This window comes from Rhyacophila brunnea, unplaced genomic scaffold, assembly GCF_057557595.1.
Source record: "Rhyacophila brunnea isolate RB1 unplaced genomic scaffold, BYU_Rbru_1.0 scaffold_21, whole genome shotgun sequence".
Classification (NCBI taxonomy): Eukaryota; Metazoa; Arthropoda; class Insecta; order Trichoptera; family Rhyacophilidae; genus Rhyacophila; species Rhyacophila brunnea.
In genome coordinates, this window is record NW_028232871.1 from 26,939,174 (window position 1) to 26,963,544 (window position 24,371).

Sequence of the window (24,371 nt, forward strand, 5' to 3'; positions counted from 1 at the left end):
TGATCGTCTGACACGATCGATGATGAAATATCATTTTGTATCGTTCACTGAATTCATGGTAATTTATATTTTTCACTAACGACTCAATCGAAGATCGGTGGTGAACAATTAACGTGTGTTATCAGAGTTATTAGAGAAAATGATAATTTAATTATTATATTTTTAACACGATTCTTGTGAACGATCCAAAGTGACATTTCATGAACGGGGGATGATCGTGGCAGACGATCTGCGTGATAATCTTCCTGTGTAATGTGGCTATGTTTTTCCGGTACTGTTCGGTTATCATGAATACAGCGGAAAATACATTTTGAAAATAGCCGATAAATTGTATTATTTGTTAGGTTAACCTAACCAAACCTAACATAATCTAACCTAACCTAACCCAACCTAACCTAACCTAACAAATAATCCAGTATATCGGGTATTTTCAAAATGTGTTTTCCACTGTATTCCTGATAACCGAACAGTACCGTTTTTCCTTATATATGTGGTTTATTGATATCACGGGCACGCATAAAAGCGGCGTAGAGAATAGTATGCCATTACGGCTAATGTGCATGGGTGTGGTTGTGTGTCGATTTTGTTGACATGTGCAATTTAGATGATGATAATGATGACATATAATGCAGTATTTACCCAATATCTTAGCAACTGTAGTAACTTTGTCGTAATTTTGCTTATCTTCGATTCTAGCATAATCACCAAAACCGATATAAAATATAATAATGGCACACTGTAAGAACCCGCAGCACAAAGACATCTTAATCCTGAGTACCTTGTTGATAATCACAGCATTATATTTTCGAGTAGGCAATTTACAGGAGCGAGATTTCTCTTTGTAATTTTTAAAAGCGATCCTCTTTTCCGACGACGATTGGGAGGGTGGCATTGTGTGCATTAACAATGGCCTGAATGTATTATTAATGCGAGGGGAGCTTGTAATTATTATTTCGAAGATATTGTAATACACACAATAACAATTATTTCTACTAATTGTTTCCTCTGAGATACATTTGATGTTATGTGCTCCTGATACTTTCAGTGCGATACTACTTACTTCCAACCGAAGTAATCTCGACTACGTACAGACAAAAGGAAACGCTGTTCCGGCAACAAGGTGCCTAGGGAATTTATACCTTATATAATAATGGCAAAGGTTGTCTCTTGTTAAAATAATCCGGTACGATACCTGTTCGCCTGTTATTTTGCTTTTTTAATTTTCCGACAATACCCGGGGGTTTCCCATTATAAAGTAAAAATTTAAGCCCCACCGCCGAGCGAAACTAAAGTTTCCGATCCGCTTTTCCTAAAGTAGCTTTAGAGCAGACATACAAAATAAAATGAGCACTGTAATTGTAAAAACATATTTTTAACCAGAGCTTATTATACCCAGGTACCTTATAGTTTTGTATTATGATAGAGGAGGCATGTGTAAAATGTAACAACATATAAATTTCTATTGGAAAATATTTAAAAAAAATCTTAAATAATATTAAAAGCATATAAAATATTACGGACGTATGCAGTGTTGTCTTTACGTTATAATTGTTTATTTGTTTATAAAAAAAGACACGTTGAGCTCATAACAAATTATTAATTCAAGACGTTCACAACATGACATTTAGAATAAGAAGTACAAGTAAATCAACTAGAGAAAAACAAGGTAGAGAAAAAAAAACAAAGCAAAAAATAATTAAAAAATTAAATACAAATTAAACAATAAAATAGAAGTTTTAAAACAGAATACATAATGCATTACTTAAAATGTCTACATCTCTAGGGAGTGCATTGACCAGCCGCGCAGCCCTTGCTATTGGTGTCTGGTGAGCCTGACATAATGAAACAGTTATTAGGAACGATTAAAATATGCTTTTAAATCAAATACGTAGTGTAACGTATAGAAACGTTACAGTAGGCATATTTGACAGTGACAAATTGCTAGAATTTACCCGATATTGTAAAAATAGCGACACCAAACACCAACACAAGTTATGTCATTGTCAGCGAACCAATTGAAGGTGTGGCTCATTATAAATATTTAGGTACATGTATTGTGTCAATGAGAAATGGGACCAGTCTCAGGAAATAAAAACTGGAATTGAGATCGCAAGGAGTGCCTTTCTCAAAATGAGACGCCTCTTTAGCAATCGAGACCTTAACGTAGGTCTGAGACTGCGTATGGTGCGTTGTTATGTTCTCTCAATAATTCTTGTCTAGAGTATGGAAGTATGGACGCCAAACCACGAGATGTCACGGAGAATTGAAGCTTTCGAGATGTGGGCTTATAGACGCATCCTCAAGATTCCTTGGACTGACCAGGCGACAAATATTGAAGTTCTCAATTGAATGGGAAAGGACCGGGAAGTTTTGCATAGTATCAAAATCACGAAACTACAGTATCTCGGTCACATTATGAGGACAAAAGTACAGCATTCCCCAACTTGTCATTCAAGAAGAGATCAATGGTAAGCGTAGCAGAGGACGACGGAACCTCCGTGATTGGTACGAGTGCAGCTCTATTGAACTTTTAAAGGTAGCAGATGACAAAGCTAAGACCACCTTGATGGTGGCCGACCTCGCTAGGGGATGACATAATCAGAAGAAGACCCGATATTGTGGTAACTTATGTAGGTACCTAACTCATATTATGTAACACTTTTTGTAAATAATATATAAAATAATATTGATGTTTGAACATTTAAAAAAATTCTTCCTAGAAACAAAAGGTATAATATTTAAAATAATATATTATGTTTTTAATATAACACTTTATTATAACACAAATTGTGATGAATATTGGTTTTAGATATAATTATTAATGTTTAAAAAGTTTATACTTGTCACAATACTCCCAATTTCAAATCGCGGCCATGAATCCCCATTAGGACTGTAATAATATATACTATGTTAGTATTCTTCTATTGGCAGTAAAATAGTTTATTAAATTTAATCTTCTTCTTGGTCGTTCTTTATGGATGTGATATGATCGTGACCACCTTGAAATTCTGACATATTTTGAGCGACCAAGACTTTCCGCCCCTCTTGATTATTATCTCTCAGGGCAAAGTGTCGTCAACGCTCTTCCTCTGTTTTCCCTTCCTTGGAGGCTACCCAAAACCACCAGTCTCTCTCGGTTATATAGTCCGCGCCGAACCATATGTTCAAGGAAACTGCTGAATGCATAACAAATATATTATTATCATCATCTGTAGTCTCTAGACCAGGGGTTCCCAACTTTTTTGTACTCTAGAGCACATTCAAAAATATCGGTAGGGTGGCGGGCACCACCTATTTTTAATCGACAAACTCCTTCCATAACTTCTCATTTTCCCATAATTTATTTTCTTATATTCATAATTTATTAATAAATAATAAACAAAAATGTTTCAAAATAATAAAACTATTATTCAAATTGCATACGCACAGAGAAATGTATTTACAAAACCTAAATAAAGTAAACAAAAAACACAAATACAAAGAAAACATTTTACAAAAAAATAGAATATCAATATGACAATGTGATCTTTGGCATTGCATATCATTGGCCAGTGCCTCATGATTAGGAGAGTATGACGATAATCCTGTTAGCAAACAATCATCTCATCGGTGAGTCGAGATCTATATCTTGATTTTATTAAGTTCATGTTTGAAAACAATGATTCGCATAAATATGTCGAACCGAAAAATGATTAAATTTTATATGCAGCTTTTTTCAAAAATGGGAACTTTTCTCTGTCCACTGTATTCCAAAAGTCCTCTGATATTAAGGATTTAAGCAAAATATCATTCTTAAGCTCCAAAATTTCTAACTCTAGTTTTTTTACATACCATTGCTGGTGCCCCATCGGTGGTTATCGCAGACAGCTTGTGCAAAGGCATATTTATTGACTTGGCGTATGTTCTGAATGTATTATAAATATCCTCACCCCTTGTCTGTCCTTTCATAGGTAATATTTGCAACATATTATCCTCTTTTACTGTGAAGTTACTAAATACCATTCTCACCATAACTGCTAACTATGCGGTGTCTGATATATTGTTGACTCGTCAAATTGTAGCGAGAACCAGTCACATATTTCCAAGGCAGTCTTTAACTGAGTTTGTATGTCTGTTGAAATTGCATGTAATTTTTTTGTGACGGTGTTATTTGACAACTGTAAGTCTTGTATTGCTAAGACAATCTCAAGTTTGTTAGAAAATCTATCAAACAAACAATCGGCACCAGTCAAAACTAGTTTTTTAAACAACTCACCATCAATGAAAGGTTTCTTCATTTTTGCGAGCATGTGAGAAAAGCAATAGTGGCATTTTTAGAATTTTCCACATGTCTAGTGAAAACAGTCTGTTGTGCAGTTAGACTTGATTTTAGTTGACATATTTTTTTCTTTCTTACTTCAGATTTAAGTGGATAATTCACATAAAAAGTGGCATGAATTTTCTGAAAGTGTCGTTCAACATTATGTTTTTTCGGCACTGCAATACTACTACCACACAACAAACAGACGCATTTATTTTTCACATTAAAGAAACAATATGATTCCTCTCAGTCAGTGTTAAAATTATTGGTTCGTTGTCTTTTACTAGGTCCACTCATTTTAGAACTATATAGAAGGAATATCAAAACTGCTAATTCGTGTTTCGTCAGACGAAGATGTCTCCTAGCTAACTGTCGCGACCCGAACGGGGCAGCAATCGCAATCACAATGACAACAACGCGGTTCCAGGCGGGGAATGCTATTTGCACATCACTCCTTGTACACGCCGAAAACCCGAACTGAGCCGATGATCGCCGAAGCAATCGGGACGGTACGAGCACTTGACTACTGTCACGTGCTTCGGCGTTCATCGGCTCAGTTCATGGCGTTCGTTCACTTCGGGTTTTCTGCGTGTGTCAAGCTAGCGTGAAAATTATGTCTCTGTCGAATAATGGCGGGCACATACGAATCGTTCCGCGGGTGCCATGGTGCCCGCGGGCACGGGGTTGGGAACCCTTGCTCTAGACGATTGGCTAATTTGTCCTGTGCTTTGCTAAAGAAATACAAAGTGTTCAGCGTCAACAACACATTTCGAAGACATCAATTATTGCCTTATCCGCAGAGTTCTACTGAGCCAGATTTCACATCTAAACTCGCCCGTCTGCCGCACAGCCATAAATCAAACCTTACAAGAACGTCGATCCGGTGTTGCATATGAATACCGAACGCATCTACCTAGCGACAGTCGCACCTAACCTTCGAAACGTATAGATATTTGAATGCGGCAATCGGCGAGCCGGTATAGGAATGACCAATTCGTAGGTGTTTGTATGCGTCGACTCGCAGCCCGAGAAGCATGCAACTTGTCGATTTCAACAGTAGATGTTTTTTTCAAACTAAAAAGTCGCATTCGACCAATCTGCACAGCTCCATTTGGCAATGTGTGTTTTGGGAATAACGATGAAGTCACATCGATGTATTCGACACGTTGCGGGCGAGACGAGTTTTGATGTGAGAGCCGGCTAAAACTACTGTTAAACAATTGAAAAAAAAACACATTTTACTTTGGATCTCAGGTCCACAAATTTTCAAATTATTGTAAATATTTTAGTGAGTTTCGGATTATATTTGTAAAAATTGGTTACATATTGAAAATAATAATATTTGGGACCAAAGACGTTGAAGAAAAAATTCTATGAGCCTTATTCAAATAAACGAAAGAATACAATTAATTATTAGTGATGAAAATAGCTGTCATAGTAGACGTCATTATATTCAAAGTAACAATATGATAATACTTTTAATCCTAAAGTAATTGCATACTGTGATATAAATATTTTACCTCATTCCACAAAATGCGTCTAATAAGCCGCTATGAAGAGTCATACTGGGCTTTCAAATGCATACTTTATAGGCACCAGGAAAATGCTTTGAAGTGTAGTTTGTTCAAAATTGCGTACACTGTCATGAGGACGCAAAAAGAAAACCAAGATAGGTGTCAGATTCAGCGTACAAGAGTACAGCCTCAGGCGCGTGTATGTGAGTCGTATGGACAGAAGAGACCCGACGGAAAAGCTCTGCAAAAAAACCTTGACTGTAAACACAGTCATGTAGCAATCAGAGCCTGCCAAGTTTACAGCGTACATTCTTTGTATCGTCAAAAGCTTTTGAGATACAGAAAATGTATCTGTTTTAAGCTAAAAATACTATTCTTGTATATTGTTTGTTACAAAGCCCTGACATTTTGACTAGTATAATGCAAATATAAGTTGATTTTTATAGCATCGACCAATGCATTTATTTTGTTTTTAGTCGAATTGATTTGATTGAAGCTTTTATTATGTTACCGTCGACTATCTATAAATTTGACCACATTTTAAGCAACAATAATTCCATATAGAATATGACAACTCAAAAAAAAAACAGAATTTAGAATGTAGTAAAATACACTAATTAGACCCCATTGACTGCACATTTTTTTTTTTAAAGATTCCCACTGTTACCAGATGAGTGATTTTTATACTTATAGGTACCATGGATAGGTACAGCACGAGGCGGGATAGGGGTCATCCATGTATGGCGTCTCATTATTTTCGGTAGTTTTGACACCCTCCTTGCCCCTATCGGTACACTTTGTGACAAATATTTTACCCCCCCCCCCGTCTTAATTAGGTCCTACCCCTTTCATTAAAAACATATTCGTTGAAAATTATGGCCTTTTGGAAAATGGGGTCATTTATTTTGATAGTTTCGCTAATACTTTTATTCTCTTTGTCACAAATCATAACATTATATCAGAGCCCCTCTCCTCCTTAAGGCTATACCTCAGTTGAGGCATGATCTAAAAAGATTGTAGCTAGGCTATGCGCGGATTGCGGGTCGCGATGTCGCATACTGAACGAAATATAATTTGTCATATAAATCCAGCATGCGTCCATTTAATGTTCTGTTTATTGTTCTATTAGTAACAATAATAATATATTCATTGATATGATTTCTTTTTCAAGTAAATGCGTAACGTTTTTAGTCATCTTTACACAATTTAAGAATTAATACCCCCGTCGCCATCACGAAACAAATTGACGTATTCACGCCTCGATGTTCGCTCTCCGAATGCCAGCGAGTCCAAAATTTCGTCGCGCCTATAGTTGAAAATTATTTTCCGTTTCACTGAAGGTTAGACGTGATAATATATAATAATTATGATCCCTAAATACGTACACAGAAGATGTAAGTGAGAACGTTTGCTTATGGTGATAAGATTTGGTGTATTTTACGTCACGTTTACCCATATTTATAACCAATTTATTAAATAATTCAACCATTTATTATCAGAAAATAGTACTTAAATAATATTATAAATTAATATGCAATAACAATTATAGATATTTAAATAATTAATATCATCATACACCTCATTAGATATCAACAATTACCTGTATGCATAATATTGTATGTTATTATTGAAATGCACGATTAATAATTTATATCAGTTACATAATTACTAAGACTCAGGTAATCAATAAGTATCATAAACCTATAATATGCATAATAATGACATAAAATTACGCGTAGATAATTATGTAATTAATAATAATAATACCTAATTAGTGACTTGAGACTTCACAAGCATTCATCGTTATCTTTTCATTTTCATCCCAATCAGTATGGAGGTATTATGGTTCAAAGGAAATTTATGAGACCCCTTTAATTGATTCCGATTGACTTAATATGTTGACATACTTTTATCTAAACGCTTGAAGATATCAATATTCGGCCACATATTTTTTGTACGCGGTGTAAATGAGAACAATTCTGTCATTATCGATAGTGCGTTTCTGTAACTATCTTAAACATCGAAAGCATCAGTTGTTTGTTATCCCAAGATACCATTGGTAATACCAATTGGATGGGCAATAACTGTATTCAACCGAATAGTTGCAGATATTTATATATTTCACCTACGTAAAAATGAGTTTAGATGGACATTATCTTACATTATTAGACTCGAAATCATGTTATGGAGTAATTGCCATTTGAAGTTTGACATGTCATATATTATGTCTAAAATCAGGCATAATGCTATTTTCTTTGTACTTTATATGCATGTTCTATATATCGGATGACCTTGAAGTTTTTTCTAGCACACATATTTATTTAATATGGTCATATAATTCGTTGTTAAATCTAAATACCTAAATTATCGACTTACCAACTTTTGGCAGCTACCCACGATATATATTTTTAAATATAGTTTACTTAGCTCATTTGGCGTATGCTTAGCTCATGGGACGTAATATTGTGAATATCTTAAATTTTGAGTATATTTTGTAAAGTTGACTATATTTATGTAAAAATAAATAATTTTATTGGTTTACCATAGTTTTTTTTTTTTTTAAATTATTTTATATTTTAATAATATAAATGTAGATAGTTAATGATTCAATTCATCGTGTGGCTGTAGTTTCTGTTGGAAAAAATATCTTTATGATCTTAGCTCAAAACACAATTGGTCCAAAATAGAATCATTCTTTGACATTTTCTTTGTACTGTTGGTTCATGTCAATGACTGACTACGTGAATGAATATTAATATATTATTGTGATTATGCATTACGATTATTTTATGCCAAACGACTAATGCTTAAATTTTACTATTCCCACTATTGCATAAGTCATATTGCTATAATAATGGTACAATTAATAAACCATCCTGGTTTAGTCGGGATCGTCCCGGTAAAAAACCCCACCCTTATTACTTTAATTTTAGAGACTATTGATACTTTTTTTTCTTAACAGCATACAACGGCAAATAATTTTCAACAGTAGGTGCGACGAAATTTCACACTCGTTGCCAATCGGAGACCGACAGTCAAGGTGTGAGCACGTCAATTTGTTTTGTCATGGCGTCGGATCAATATATTCTTAAATCGTGTAAAGATGACTAAAAAACTTTACGTATGTACTTGAAAAAGAAAACATGTCAATGAATATACTATTATTAATACTAATATAACAATAAGCATAACATTAAATGGACGCATGTTGAATTATTATGACAAATTATATTTCGTTCGGCACGCGTCATTTGCACAATCCGCGCATCGCCTAGTCACGATCTTTTTAGATTTAGACCATGCCCAACTGAAGTATAGCCTTAACTCGACGGTTAGAATGAAACGTAGCACTAGCTGGTAAAATTCTGAATGAATTTAGTTTTTTGGCGGAAAAGCTGTCGGAACTTAATTTTTTTGTTGAGAAAAGCTAAAGAAGCCTTTTCAAAAAAAAATGGAGGAAAGCCTAAAAAAAGATTTCGACATGAATCCTGGACATATTTTTTTGTGGGGAAAGGTGATGCCACGAGTAAAAAATTCGAAACGAAATAAAAAAAAAATGTTTCGAGTTTGAAACCGGACGATTTTTTATAGAAGAAAACCGCTCGGGTGGAAAATAAATTTATGCAAGGGAAGCTTTTGAATTTCAATACTAAATATATATTTTATTTTTAGATACACATCTATATAGGTATAGGTACGTCCAGTGGCGCACCCAGGATTTATTATTGGGGGGGGGGGGGGGGGGCATGGAGGAGAATGTAAATTAGTCCCATAGGCTCTTTTTCTTTTTAATATAAATATTTTTACATATTTTCACAATACACGGCGATATATTTGTACAGTTTCTCCTAGTTTTTATTAAATTGGAGGCATAGTGGCGGTAACCATTGAGCGTGTCATCAGCAACTGGCGGATTGTAAGTGAACAGCGAACCATGCTGGACATGTGTACCTAGTATGCTAAAAGATTACTTAAATAATATCGGCTGTGCTACCCGCTTGGTCTAGAGCAGTGTTTCCCAAAGTGTGGTAAGCGTACCCCCTGGGGTACGGGAAGAGTTTGGTGGGGGTATGCGCTGCACCGGGTTATGGCTACGCCTGGTGCAACAAGCATTAATACAATATCCATGCTAGAAGGTTTATCGCATGCGGAAGAAGAGCAATTGTTGGAATTATTAGCTTCAGACGGATTCTTGCAAAATAAATATAAGGAGTGTACTTAAACATCGTTTAGCAAATGCAACAGGTGTATCCAGTTTTAACAGAGACATTCCTGAAATACATCTTGCCTTTTCCAACTTCATATCAATGTGAAGTTGCTTTTTCAGCATTTGTAGACATTGCGTAAAAAAAGGCACAGCCTTTTGGGTGTGAAACCGCACCTCAGATTAAAATTAATAACCAATGAATGTTATTTTTTATAATATAACTTTTATTTATATTTTATTATGAATGAATTTTATTTTTCGTTTATTATTATTTTGTTTATGTACTACAAAAGGAATATATAAATATATTTTGATTGTTATTAAAGTACTTATATGCATTTTTCTTTGACGAGGAGTACTCAGTGTTACGAAAATTATAGAAGGGGTACACAGATGTCGAAAGTTTGGGGAACACTGGTCTAGAGAGCTACAATATTTATGCCGAATTCCACCGAAAAAAATGTTCTTTTGATGTACACCACCACCGTAGTGGGTGTATTCGTTCTTTTCGCCGAATGTTTATCGTAGATTTTTGGTTTTTCAATATTAAGGTTCCAACATATTAATAGAAAATGGACAAAAAAGTATTATTGCATTTAAATTATACACAACCTACTCAATACAATACAGCCTAATATCTCGTTTATCGGTCTTTTGTCTATTGCACTCGGTGTACCTACACCATGGCCCCCACATCCTGAAACGGGCCCTCAGGCTATGGCAGTGGTCGGTAAACTGCGGCTCTTTGGCCCCTTGAGTGCGGCTCTGCCACAGATGCTCTCTGCCATATTTGACATGGCTACAAAGAAGAAGCAAAGAAAATGGTTGATGATAACTGTAAATGTAATGTTGAATAGACCGAGACTTCGCGTTTATTCAAAACTTAAATGGCTTACCGACCTGTATTTATGTGTCGAGAAAAATGGCGCATTGAAATTTAGAAAGATACAACTAAAAACTCGTAATTTTGCGCTAAATATTCTGTCGATGATGCAAGGAAGAAAGCAGCTGAGGAGAAGAGTCAATAAAAATAAAGTTCTGTATTTAATTAGGTACTGAATAAAATCTGTCAACAATGTTAATATTGCAAGTTTTGTGGTTAGTAAAAAGATTTCCAAGAGAGAAAATCAAGAGTAAATTAAGAAATTGATTTATTGATGAGAATCTGGAATCTGGAATTAAATCAACCACATACGAACCTGACTTACCCAAACTTTACAAGGAGATGCAGGGCCATTATTCACATTGAGTTTGTCAGTCATTGTCATGATTCAATTTTATGGATACCTGACTTACAATTTAATTTTTATTAATAAATAAGATCATTATTACGGATGATATTCAGTTTTATTCAGTGTAACTACCTATAACTTAATTAGGACTTAAAACTTTAACTAAAGTTTATTAAGTAAATTAGCAGTGTACCTACTTACTACCTACGTATATAATTTAAGTTTAAGAAATTTTGCTCTCAAAAGAAATCTCAATCGTTGTACTGTTGATATTTGGCTCTATTGACTAATGAGTTTGCCGACCACTGGGCTAGGGTATTTGACGGGCCCCCTATCCACCGCTTAGATTAAAGGCAGTGTGAAATACTACATTAACGTTTTTCAAATTGTGTTTTAGTTCAAATTGAGGGTAATTATACAGTGAATTATTGCCAATTTTCAATACATCTACTTTAATAATAAAGCTGTCGAGTATCGACACATAATAATCAGAAAATATATTGGACAATTATATAAATTAAAATGTTCATAGTTATGAAGTATAATAGCGACTTTTTTTAGTATTAAAGCTAATTTATGATGTGTGTTTATCTCACTTATCTGGTCAACCCGACACGCCAGGCCCCCCACAGCCCGGGCCCCTTGGTTAGAGCCCTGTCAACCCTCCCCAGCCATGACCTATGCCACTCCGGAATTCGGGTGGACACCGAGAATTTCATTAGGGAACGGGTTTCTAAAAAAACCTGACATTAGTGTTTCGAAATTTTTGTGTTAGAAATTAAAATCTAAAAAAATTTACTAAAAAGGGTGCTGGAGAATTATAAATCTTTTTTTGCCGTGTTGTTCGTCTAAGCCCAAGGTATAGTTTATTGGCTTTCGATTTCAATGTGTAAAATCATTCTGATGATTTTCATATTTTGGGGGGGGCAAGGCCCCCTGCCCCCCCCTGGGTGCGCCACTGGGTACGTCGTAGTTAAGTATCTAAACGTTTGTATTTATGGGATTGATGTTGGTTTTTACATTGTTTTAAAATTATCGCATTTTAGAATAAGACGAAGTCGAAGATCATATTATTAAAATATGATTGTAATCTTTAAAGGATTTTCACTACAATATATGAATTTTCGGATTAAAGTCTATAAGTACCTACTTATAATAATTATTATATTCGTGGATCATATTATTATAATATAGTTTTATACTTACTGGAATAATTGACATCCATTTCCCTGGGTTTGTCGGTTTTTATCGATGCATCGGCTGCCTCGTCATAGTCTCCCAAAAATCCGTAGAGGAAGATTAGGATTATTTGGAAAGACATTATCAGAGCCAGGTCGAATCGCATTGTCGACAGCATTGTTGAAAACGACGCCATCTCGTTTTTAGTATGTGTACTATTTTATGTGGAAGGGTTGAGTCTTTGCTGCATTAAGATGAACCTGAAAAAAAAAACAGATGTCAGTATGTAGATTTTCATACATTTTCTTTTAATAAAATGAAAACTATGTACTATAATCATTAATAATATTGTTATTTAGGGTGAATGCTACGTTTACAAGAGGCACTCAATAAAAAAATACGATGCTTCAATTTGAGACCATTTTATCAATGGTTTAAACTAATCAATACGTTTCCAAAGACATTATTTTTTTATCCAATTTCATTATTACCTACATATTTATTTTTTTAAATAATATTTATCATTGAAATGTAGTAAATTAAGTTTTCCCCAATGCAGCCAACATATTTTTCAATATGTACATAATTTATTGTTTTAATGTAATTTATATACATATACCTAAACGTTTTTTTTTCAAAATAATATATCTATAACTTTAAATCTTTTTTCATATAATAACGCTGTTCTCCAATAAAAAAAGCAAAACATGTATTTTTTAACCTCGAAATAAATCGACAAGCATGATTTTCCACCATACATGATGATTGATATCTACCCAGCCGCAAACAAATTATACTTACAACAAATTTATATTGTTCTGTAAGCTTTAACACGAACAAATAAATTATGCAGGTACATAAACATTTGTTTGAAATGTAATGCGTGTCCATACTAGTGATCAAATTAAATGTAGTTTGGACAGTTCACAATATACAATACGCAGTGACGTCCCTAGATAAAATGCCGTCTCTAGGCAGCGTCGAAATGCCGCCTCATTTTTTTTATACATTATTTTTATCATCCTTTCATGAGTCCTATATCTAAGAAATGGGTTGTATGGATACATTACTAACAAATATCAGACTAATTATTCGTAAATCTGCACGTGTCATTTCTGGTGACCAAGGACGTCGAAGGGCAACCGAAGTAAACTAGATATCGCGAACCCGACAGAACCAGTGAGCTGAATTTTTTAATGTTAAGATATTTTCGTTATTACTAAGTTTAGGTAGCTATTTCTATATATACCAAATGGTTTTCTTCAATTTGCCGCCGTTCGAGTAACTGCCGTTCACACTTGATGTTCACACTTGTTGTTTGTTAGTGCATTTGCACATATTTTGCATTCGTAATGGACTACAAATAGTCATTTGTATAAATATGTTCTTATAACAATGGTTATACAAATTTTAAATTATTAGTGTGTTACAAATTGTTTATTTTTATTAGTGGGCAGACGTAATATGTAGGTATGTTAGCTTTATGGATCACGCATGTCGAGTGTTGACATAAAATGTTCATACGTATCTATAGTTTTTTTGAATTTTATATTATAGTGCCTGCGATAGACGAGTGGCAATCTGTCCATTTATGCAATCGTGGTTCGGAGGTTCAAGTCACGGGTCGAAAAATTTGCATATTGCTTTTCATTGAATATTTGAACCTAGAGCATGGATAGGTATAACGGTTAATGAAGTGGTTAATATTAACATCCATTTCTCGTAAAAAGAGGGTGAAGAAACCGAGAACATGGCCAATATTCATATTGAATTGTACAACCAATAAAATAATTGTGTAGGTTGGAATAACAAAGTGAGAATAAAGAGCAAGGCAATAAAATAAGAATTTTCAATACGCGTCTCATTATAGCAGTGGTGCCAGGGTGGAGGTAGGCTGTTAAAATCCGACATAAATAGTGCACACTAAACTATATCTGTCATACGTATTTGTTTTCATTGAAGTAAAACCACAATTATTACAGATTGGTGTTATAAAATTCTATTAAGCCCAGCGAAAACCAAGCCATAATAGAACTATAGAAGAACTAACCAACGCCATCTGTAATAATATGTATTCTTAACTCACCGAAAACAAATATCAGTATGAATGAAAAAGTGTTTACTAATTTGGCTTAGTTTAGGCAGTGTTTAATTGATTTTAAAAACTAACCAACATCATCTGTTTTGTAAATTGTAGTCCTAGTTTAATAAAAACAAATACGTATAAGTAACAAAATTTATGTACACTATTTATGTCGGATTTTAACAGCCTACCTCCACCCGTCGCCATTGCATTATAGTATGAGCAAAGAATTACATCTAGTTATTTTTCTGTTGAAATATGCACCATATTAAGTTAATAAGAGTTTATAAAAGGATTTTTCATTGTTTTGGGAAGCACTGGTCATGATTAAATTATTTGTATGCATGTATCTATGAAATCGATTATAATCAGTTGAGTAGATTTCATTTAAATTAAATAACACATCAATGATGGATGACAAAGAAGTTCCATCGGAGTAATGGATTGTGAGTAATACATTAAATTATACAGTATACATATATAAAGTTAACATTATAACAGGTCATGAGACTTAATGACAATAGTTGTGTATTTTTTTTTAAAACCATATCCGATCGATCATGGGAAGAAGAACAGATGGGCCCCAAGAAAGTGAAGATTGTATTAACAGATTTTTGTTTTTACGAGGATTGAATTTTAGCCATTTGATTAACGTATTTGGTCCAAAACACATTGAAAAACATCAAGTGATTTTTACAGACCCAAGATTCTAACCTCGGAACCCAGTGGCGAAGGGTGACTTTTGGAAAGAGGTAGGCTGTGGAGATATGAGAAAAAAATATACTTGTCAGATATACTTACGGGCAATATGAAGGTAATCCGATATTAATACTGATGAATAGGTACACACTAATGACAATGACACACTAAATCGATGAAATTTCAATAGCTCACTAACGATGAGTTTAAATTATGTTTTTTTTTTTAAATCATCTTGTATATTTATTATTTGGTTAAAGCGACAGACATCGACAATAAACATATTCTTAAAGAGTGTAGGGCCTACAGTAAGCGTAGGAGCGCTTATAGATTCGGTTTAAATTTACAGAAATGCGTGATATAATGTGGCGTCATAGCGATACAAAATGTTGTTTGGATTCTGTCGATCGGAATCCAAAGCTAATTCAGTTGAAAATAGATGGCGCTTATGGCCACCAATTTTTTTTCGAAACTCAACTAAACTAAACGGTATTCTAAATTCTGACGATAGATGACATATTTTTTATTTACTTTATTTTAATATAAACTAAATACTTGAAGATATATAATTTTTCTTAGAAGGTAGGCTTTAAATAATCGCCTAGTATGGAGCCTTCGCCACTGTCGGAACCAATACATTTTAGGCCGACACGATAGCCCATCGTGGGCGTAATAGCAGTATGATAACACGAGTATAACATAATTAATATGAGTGAAACAATCACAGAAGCACTTGACCCCACCGGGCCGAACTGGGAAATCCCGGATGAAAAGTCAATGGCTTACGCATTACACTACTAGGGCCATCAAAGAAATCCTATCATCCATGCATAGAAATGCAGCACCTTAGTTAGGACGAAGGGCCATTTGTTACCGAGCACAATATACTTCTTATCTTTATTTAATTTTCTAGGCTACTAGCATTATTAATGGATAATCCTAAGTATTTGAAATTGTTGACCGTTTCAAAACACTCTTATGGTCCCCGAACGTGTCACAGATGTTCTGTGTTGCCGTAATAGAATAATAATTAAATAGCTATGTGAATTTATTTTTCATGTCATCAGTATTGTAACGTATCACTAAACTCTAAAATCAATAAAAAAAGTGATAAATATGATATTATGTCGTATTCAGGCAGTTAATTACTCGGGAAATTAACTGTCAGGCGTGAGGTTTTTTTTTAACATGGCCGGTTATGACCACGATAACAGCGAGCTGTTAGAGCCGTTTCACACGAGACACCTGTGTCTAGCCACCGGTGTGTTGAGTTGCCGCATTTACATAATATAAATGTACGCGACACTCGTGTGTCTCCGTCTGAATGGGCCGATTCATTAATATGTAAATGCAGCCGCTTGACACACCGGTGGCTGGACACAAGTGTCCCGTGTGAAACGGGCCTTAATGTTGTTGAATAGTACTGAAAAATATTTTTAACATATCACACTTGATTCTAATGAGATATCGAACTTAATAATTAATTAAATTCCAGATGCATCCGATTAATATATATTGTTGTAGATAACCACCATTTTTACCATGTTTTTCTTAGCTCGTATTCTTGTTTGTCCGGTGGCTGTTTATCCAGTACAAATCTTGCAATTTTTAACTAACTTCCCGACTAGCTAGACATTTTAAACTTTTAGAATATATCAGAACACGATGCCAATGCATTCTTTTAATAATTTTAGCCATCTTCAAGTAGAATTGAATTCATTTTCAGTTATTTCTGTTTTGTATGAAAAGTTATTTCAGAAGAAATCCGTAATCCAATCCACTATTATTGGTTGCTAAGGGGATGGTCCTAGCAACTAAATTATTAAAATATACGTGCGTTACTATGGAAATCAAAATGACATTTCAGTATTCTATGTTTGTTTATTTGTTTGTTTGTTTGTTTGTTTGTTTGTTTGTTTGTTTGTTTGTTTGTTTGTTTGTTTGTTTGTTTGTTTGTTTGTTTGTTTGTTTGTTGCAAATTATTAATACATAGAATTGTCAAGTTTATATGATTCAACAAAAAAATTAAAAACGTGGTAAAGTTCTTTTTATCTCGTAATTATTATGGAATTGCTCCGAGTAATATCCGTGTTATTTTGGATCAATAAAAATAACGGAATCGTGTTACCGTGTTAACTATTAAGAATAGCTCTGCAGGTATATAAATAAGGTACTATCAACTATTCTAATTTTCGTCAGTTTTCCCAGATACACATATAAATAAATATTTTATTACCTATCAATTTGTATTTTTATTATCAATGCAACATAAATTCGTTGAACGTTTGTTATAAAATCGACTAAACATCATTAAAATACGATTTTATGAATGAATAATAAAAGTGTTAACATTATAAACAGATCGGTAGTTAAAAATGGCTAATGAAACACATAATATAATAGTATAGAGACAGAAAAAAACGGTAACCAACTGCCAATTTTATTTATGTTAGTACCAAACATTTTTTTGGCGTGTGTCCATCAAGTGAGAGTAATCAAATAATGCCATTTTTACTGCCAGTTATTTGAAAATTTTATTATTTTGTTTTTCCTCTGAACTTGAAATAAACTAAACTCCATTAAAATCCAATAAAACGCAGGAATTTCTGGCTAATTTGTTGTACCTATATCTAATTTTTAAAAGTCTGTTTTCATATTTTTCTCGGGTTGCCTGCGCTTAAGGATTGCAATACCGAATAAAAATACCAATACCGGTATTTCGGTATTTTATATTGAATACCGGTATTCGTAAAATAATTAGAAAAAAGCAGATGTTGGTATCTAACAATAAACATATTAATATTTTATAGCATGTGTCATTGCTGGTCACCAATGACGATGAAGAGCCACGGAAGTAAACCAGACATCGCGTAACCTGACAAAAAATACAGACCTATTAAGCCTTTTATGTTAATTAATACGTTTTGTTTCCACTGTTGATAACGAATACATCGGTATTATCTGATTTTTAAAACCGGTATTTCGGTTTGGAAAAATACTGGGATACCGGTTTTGAAATACCGATATTGCAATCCCTACCTGCACCAGACTTTCCAATTTTTTTACATAGCCTGCAATGAAAGTGATATCCTGAAGAAACTTTTAGTATTTGATCAGGTTAAAAATTGAAGAACAGTGATTTTAAAACCTCTTTGTTCTTGTAGAATTTTGTAAAATATCGGAGAACTCTTAACTAGATGACTCCTTTTAAGACCCATACAATATGTAATTTACAAAAGGGACATGTCAATAAGTATGAAGAGATTTATTTACGTAAAATGCTAATCATAAGTTGACTTAAATTGCCGCCTATTTGGTAATACACATAGCCTCAAATGTTATGTAATATTATTATATCCTTCTGCATTTAATTTTTTTCTGCTTGCCTATCTTAAATGGATACAATCTCCTCTCTAGAATTTACTCTTAAAAGTTGTATCGTTTTGATTGATTTCTTAATATCCAGCCAGCTTATAATGTGTTATTCATAAATAAATCATACATTACTTATCTACACTGGCGTTTATGGTAATAGTCCGTAAATTATAATTAACTACATAATACTTTTCGACACACATCAGTGATGACCACACAATTCCTAAAATCTTATTCCTTCATCCATTGTTGCCACAGGATTTAGTCTCCTAACTATAACTATCGCTAGGTAGGTAGGTACTTCAATTATGCGTTTGATATTACTAATAATATTTTCTAAATATTTCATTATTTAAAAATAGGTTATGTAAAACCTTTGTTGTTAAATTATGAATGATATAGGCTTTCTACTAACAAAGTCTGTGTGTCACTGAATGACTAAAAAGGCGCAGAGAAGGCTGTCTGATGAGCTAATCACCCGAATTCTGAATCTCATTCTAGAGATCTAGGGATTGCAATACCGGTATTTTAAAACCAGTATCCCAGTATATTTCGATACCGAAATACCGGTTTTAAAAATCAGTCTATACCGGTATATTTGGTATTGAAAGCGGAAACAAAATGTGCAAAAGGTTTAACAGGGCTGTAATTTTTTTGTAGGGTTACGTAATATCTGGCTTACTTCCATTTCTCAGCCACGTCCTAGGTGAGCAGCAACGACAATTTGTGAAAATACGTTTGCATTATAGGTAAGTACTTCCCTATTTTTAAATTTATCCAAATGTTTTCGCCAGTAGTTCGCGGGTTTTAGATCTATTCACCTATTTTTAAAGGTTTAAATATATGTAAGTACCTATATTAGATATTTTCGCTATAAAACATTATTTTAAAAAGATTTTTATATCTAAATTTTTTGGTGGTTTTTGGTAGATATTGTTGGTAGATACTTCAATTTTATTACCACGTTTTTATTAGCTCGTATTCTTGTTTTTCCGATACAGAATATTTCTTGTGTGTCCAGTACAATTTTTTTCTTGTTTGTCCAAGATTTGTATTGGACGATTGAAGATTTTTAACTAACTTCCTGACTAGCTAGACATTTGAAACATTTAGAATATATCAGAACACGACGACAATGCATTCTTTTAATACTTTTGGCTATCTTTAAGCAGAATTGAATTCATTTTAAGTTAATTCTGTTTTGTATGTTTCGGAAAAAAGTCGTTAAAAGTAATATTTACTACTCACTATTATTGGTCGCTAAGTGGGTCCTAGCAACTAAATTATTAATATATACGTGCGTTACTATGGAAATCAATATGAAATGTCAAAATGACATTTCAGTATTCTATAATATTTATTGAGTATTTCTATCAGTACGAAAAAAAGTATTTATTAATACATAGAATTGTCAAGTTTATATGATTCAACAGAAAATTTAAAAACGTAGTATATAAAAAGTTATTTTGATCTTGTAATTATTTCCATTTATTTCATGAATACCCGGTATCAATACCGGTATTCAATAGGAAATACCGAAATACCAGTATTGGTAATTTTATTCGGTATTGCAATCCCTAATGAGATCCCTGCGTTGAAAAAGATTTTTATATTATTGGAAAATGTATTTTCTTGCACTGTGATCATACTAAGAAGACAATAATATATTTAATAAACATTGTATTTTTCCAGAACGTTTAACAGAAAAATGCATTATGCACATACTAAGATATTACTTCATGTTATCACGTTTCCTTACAACTTAATGATTCGCAATTACTTTGATTGGTGTGGCACCTCTTGAAATACTTTTTTTAAAATCTCTAAAAACATCTATCTACACAAGATTGTTATAGGTAAAAAAAACTAACGTTTTCAATTTACGTATGGCTTGATTAATTACAAAGTAAAAAATATATTGGTATGTTTATATTAAAATATATACTTTATTGTATTAGTTTTATTGTATTATGTTGTAGCAAATTTGTTACGTACAGTATTTTATTATGTGTACAAAGAATATCAGCTTTCAAATTGTTTTTGCTTGGAATACCAATTATTCATCCACAGTAAACACATTGTAGAATCGCCATAAATAAATTTTGTAATAAAAAATGCATTTAAAAATCCCCTTAGTTACAGATAAAGTTTTTAAGATTCTTGCAAGAATACGTCTTTTATATTTTGTTGCAATCTAAGTCAGAATGTACCAACCAGTGTGCCGCGATAGTTTTACAGCTGATACATCGCAGAATATTGTTTTTTATGAGTAGCTCTTTCAAGTATCGACCCAGACATGAATGACATTGTGTTATCTTAAAAAAGCGCGAGTATATCAACTAATAATTAATTGTAAGATTGTAAGGTAAAATGTCTGCTTACATAATGTACTGTTATGGTTATTAAACATATGTTTAATTATATTGAAAACAATAAAAAAAACTTTATTACAAATAGCTGAATTTGGTCATATTTCCAGGACAACTATGGAAAAAATGGACATACTGATAGTATGCATGAAAAATATTAGCCCCTTCGTAATTGACACAATAATACACAACTGAGTCTGGGCATATATTTCATTTTTTCTTTAGACTAAGAATATTAAAAAATTTAACTCGACCTATATTTCAATAGATTTCATTACAGCCAATATGCATTTATGTATTACTTGGTAGCCATGGTTAAATTGATTATACTACTCTAAATTGATAATATGTACCATTACTAGTAATACTGTGTAACGTATAAACAAGAGCCAATCATGCCACCAAACTCTACCTGTGTATACTTTATTATTGAAAGTTTGAGTTCTGAGAGAAATTCAAGAAATACGCCGATGACACGAAATAACTTAATTTATGAGTTATAAAAAGTAAAATGTATCAATCACTGTTACGAGAAAATATTTATATTTTCTTTAGTGTAAAATGCAATGAAATAAGTTCAGAACCAATTATCTAAATCATTAACTCAAGCAGGTAATAAGAATCGAATAGTATGTAAGTAAACACCACAGAGTAGATTAATGATAGGGAAATGCGAAAGCCAGTCGCCATGGACAAATGCTTTGAAACCGCTTTAGGTACTATTACTTAATTACGGTTAGACCATAAAACGAAAGAATATAAAGCCTGCTAAGTGTCATATTATGCATATATACTTAACAATTGAAAATAACACATTTTTAACACGTGTTTAAGTTTGCAATCGAGAATTATACCTTCTTACAGACTCACCAAAACGGCAACCCATCTCCTATATAATTGTGTTCCCTGGAAAATACGTATGTATATTTTTCAAATAATAACAATATATTATATTATGAAGTATGATGCCACGATTTGTAAATGGAAATGTTTTGAAAATTCGAACATATTTATAATATAACATGTGTGGTAGCTTATCGCGAATAACTGTTTATGGGGAAATCTGATATGTATTGATTTTGAATAACATTTATAAAACAATGGAGTAGGTATATATCGACAGCTTTTTGTATACAGATAATAAACTTAATAAAATATGAGATGATTGAGTATCTATAAAAGAGGATGAAATATTGACAAGTAATAACAGTGACGTAAATAAATAATAATATATAAAAAAATCCACGGAAGATTTTATAAAGAGAAGTGTTAATATTAGAAAAAAACAATGTACTTATATAGATATTTACCAAATAATTTGGACTCTAGATAGAATGAGTCTTATACACATTTTCACATAAGGAATTTCGAAGGCAGTTTGACCATCGAATCGAAAGGTTATGTGGTTATATTGGTAACAAATTCATTATTTTATTCTTATATTGGATGCCTAAAAACAAAATGGTGGCTCACGTTCTAGTTTGAAGTTTGATGCTTTGTTTATATTATTTATAGAAGTGTCAAATAAAAATTACCATATCAATGAAAAAACAGTCGATATATAGACTATCCAAACGAACGAATTTTTATGATTAATATGATAATATCTGCACATATAACCATGTATGTAATTAACTAATTAGGTGAATCTGAAATTTTACTAGAATATCATAGAAGAAGTGTGAAATTCTCTTCGATTGAATCTGCAATGTGATTTCACTATATTGCAGCTAACTTAATCAGTAAGCCAGAGTTCTTTTTCTGCTTTAATTTCATAGATTAAGGCTATAATCTCTATATAAGACGGTTTTTATTTCACATCTTTGGTATTTACCAAATAAAGTTATGTATACTTCTGAGATTGTTTGAAATTATGTATGTTTAATCAATACTAAAGTTGTATTTTTAAAGTATGTATATTATTCAATAAATAATATACAATATTAGCAAGTGACAGCCAACGTTTTCAGAAAATCGGATGCTGTCATGGAAACAAAGTTTGTATTATTAGTATATTGATTTAAAATTACAAATAAAATGTCGAATATAATATCAGTATTTGAAATAACACATTAATTATTACATAGTTAGAAAAATCTGCATGATTATTAATTGGATCAGTAGCTTAGTCGGTAAAATTCACTGCCTGGCTTACGATAAATGTGAGTTACAGTCATAATCTAAACATGTTTTTTTTCTAGAAAAAACTGAAATATTAAATCAGAAATCAAATGAATTGTATTTATTAGTTTAACTGATGTTTTAATGGTAGAAATCTTCCATAAACATTTGGAAACAATGTAAAAAACAAAACACCAAAGTGACAAGCTTTCTAATAACCACTATGAAATTATGAAGCACTCATTTACAAGTTTTGAAGAAATAATGAAATACAATATATTTCATAGTGGAGATTATTTCACCGTTCACTTTTATAGGTATAGGAATCGGACAACTATTATAAAAATGATTTCATAATATGTACCTTATTTAATAAACAAAGTGATATTCCCTTTTCACTTAAAACTTTTTCACATTTTAATCACAGGATTTTTAATAACACGGTAATTAATAATCACAAAAATATTAATAATAAGATTAACGATTATAAGTACGAGATTCTAATGATACTCTTTAATAGTTGAAGAGGAAAAGCTGTTTTCATTCAACCGGGAAATTCTTTAGAGACGTTTCTAATACTGAAATATATTCGCGATCTCCTAAAAGTCACCCGGAGCGCGTTGTCGGAGGCACATAGTCAAACTGCGGTGTTTGGATTCTCTCACACAGTGTTGACCCTACTGATAATATAATAATTGGTCACGGCTTTAAGTCCCGGCTGGGTCCAATCAGAGTGCGCTCACCGCATCGCGCTCCACGATATTTTGATCACATTTGTTTAAGACCTCGGTCGATGTTTGCGTTTCGTGAATGAGTAAATAAGGCTTTCCCTAGATTTTCGTCTACCTCTCAAAGCGTGGTGCGCGAATATTTTTATAATATAATTTTGGCAACAAAATGCCTCCGTTAAAGTCAGAAAAACAGTGACTGAAAGCATCGAAATTCAACAAGGAGTGAGTCAAAGCTGCATTTTATCCCCAATGATATTAAATAATATGTATTATAAATTTAGCAAATATTGGCGGCTCTCGTGGTGCAGTGCACAAGGCGCTGGCCTTCCATCCCGGAATTCTGGGTTCGATCCCGGTGATGTCAAAATATATTTACATAATCTAATATGTAAATTCCTCAAGCCTGGGAGTTTTACCACTATTATTGGGCTTCACGGCCTGTTGTGGCGTTTAATAAAGAAACAAATAATAATAATAAAAAAATATACTTATGTTTAATGACGTTCTAATGATATCAAACGAGGGGATCAATGTAAATAGAATATAAATAGGCAGTCGGGA

General features: G+C 32.9%; 1 protein-coding gene across 1 annotated transcript in view; it reads right to left on the minus strand.

Annotated features, from left to right (window-relative positions):
- Positions 1–23,895, minus strand: part of Rh50 (Rhesus blood group-associated glycoprotein Rh50) — a 39,469-nt gene extending 15,574 nt beyond the window's left edge. The window contains exons 1-2 of the mRNA XM_085948889.1: positions 23,444–23,895; positions 12,460–12,692 (exon numbers count right to left, since the gene is read on the minus strand). Coding sequence (XP_085805015.1) covers positions 12,460–12,628 — 169 coding nt within the window. The 5' untranslated portion in view covers positions 12,629–12,692; positions 23,444–23,895. The remainder of the gene's footprint in view (positions 1–12,459; positions 12,693–23,443) is intronic.
- Between the last annotated feature and the right edge of the window lie 476 nt (positions 23,896–24,371).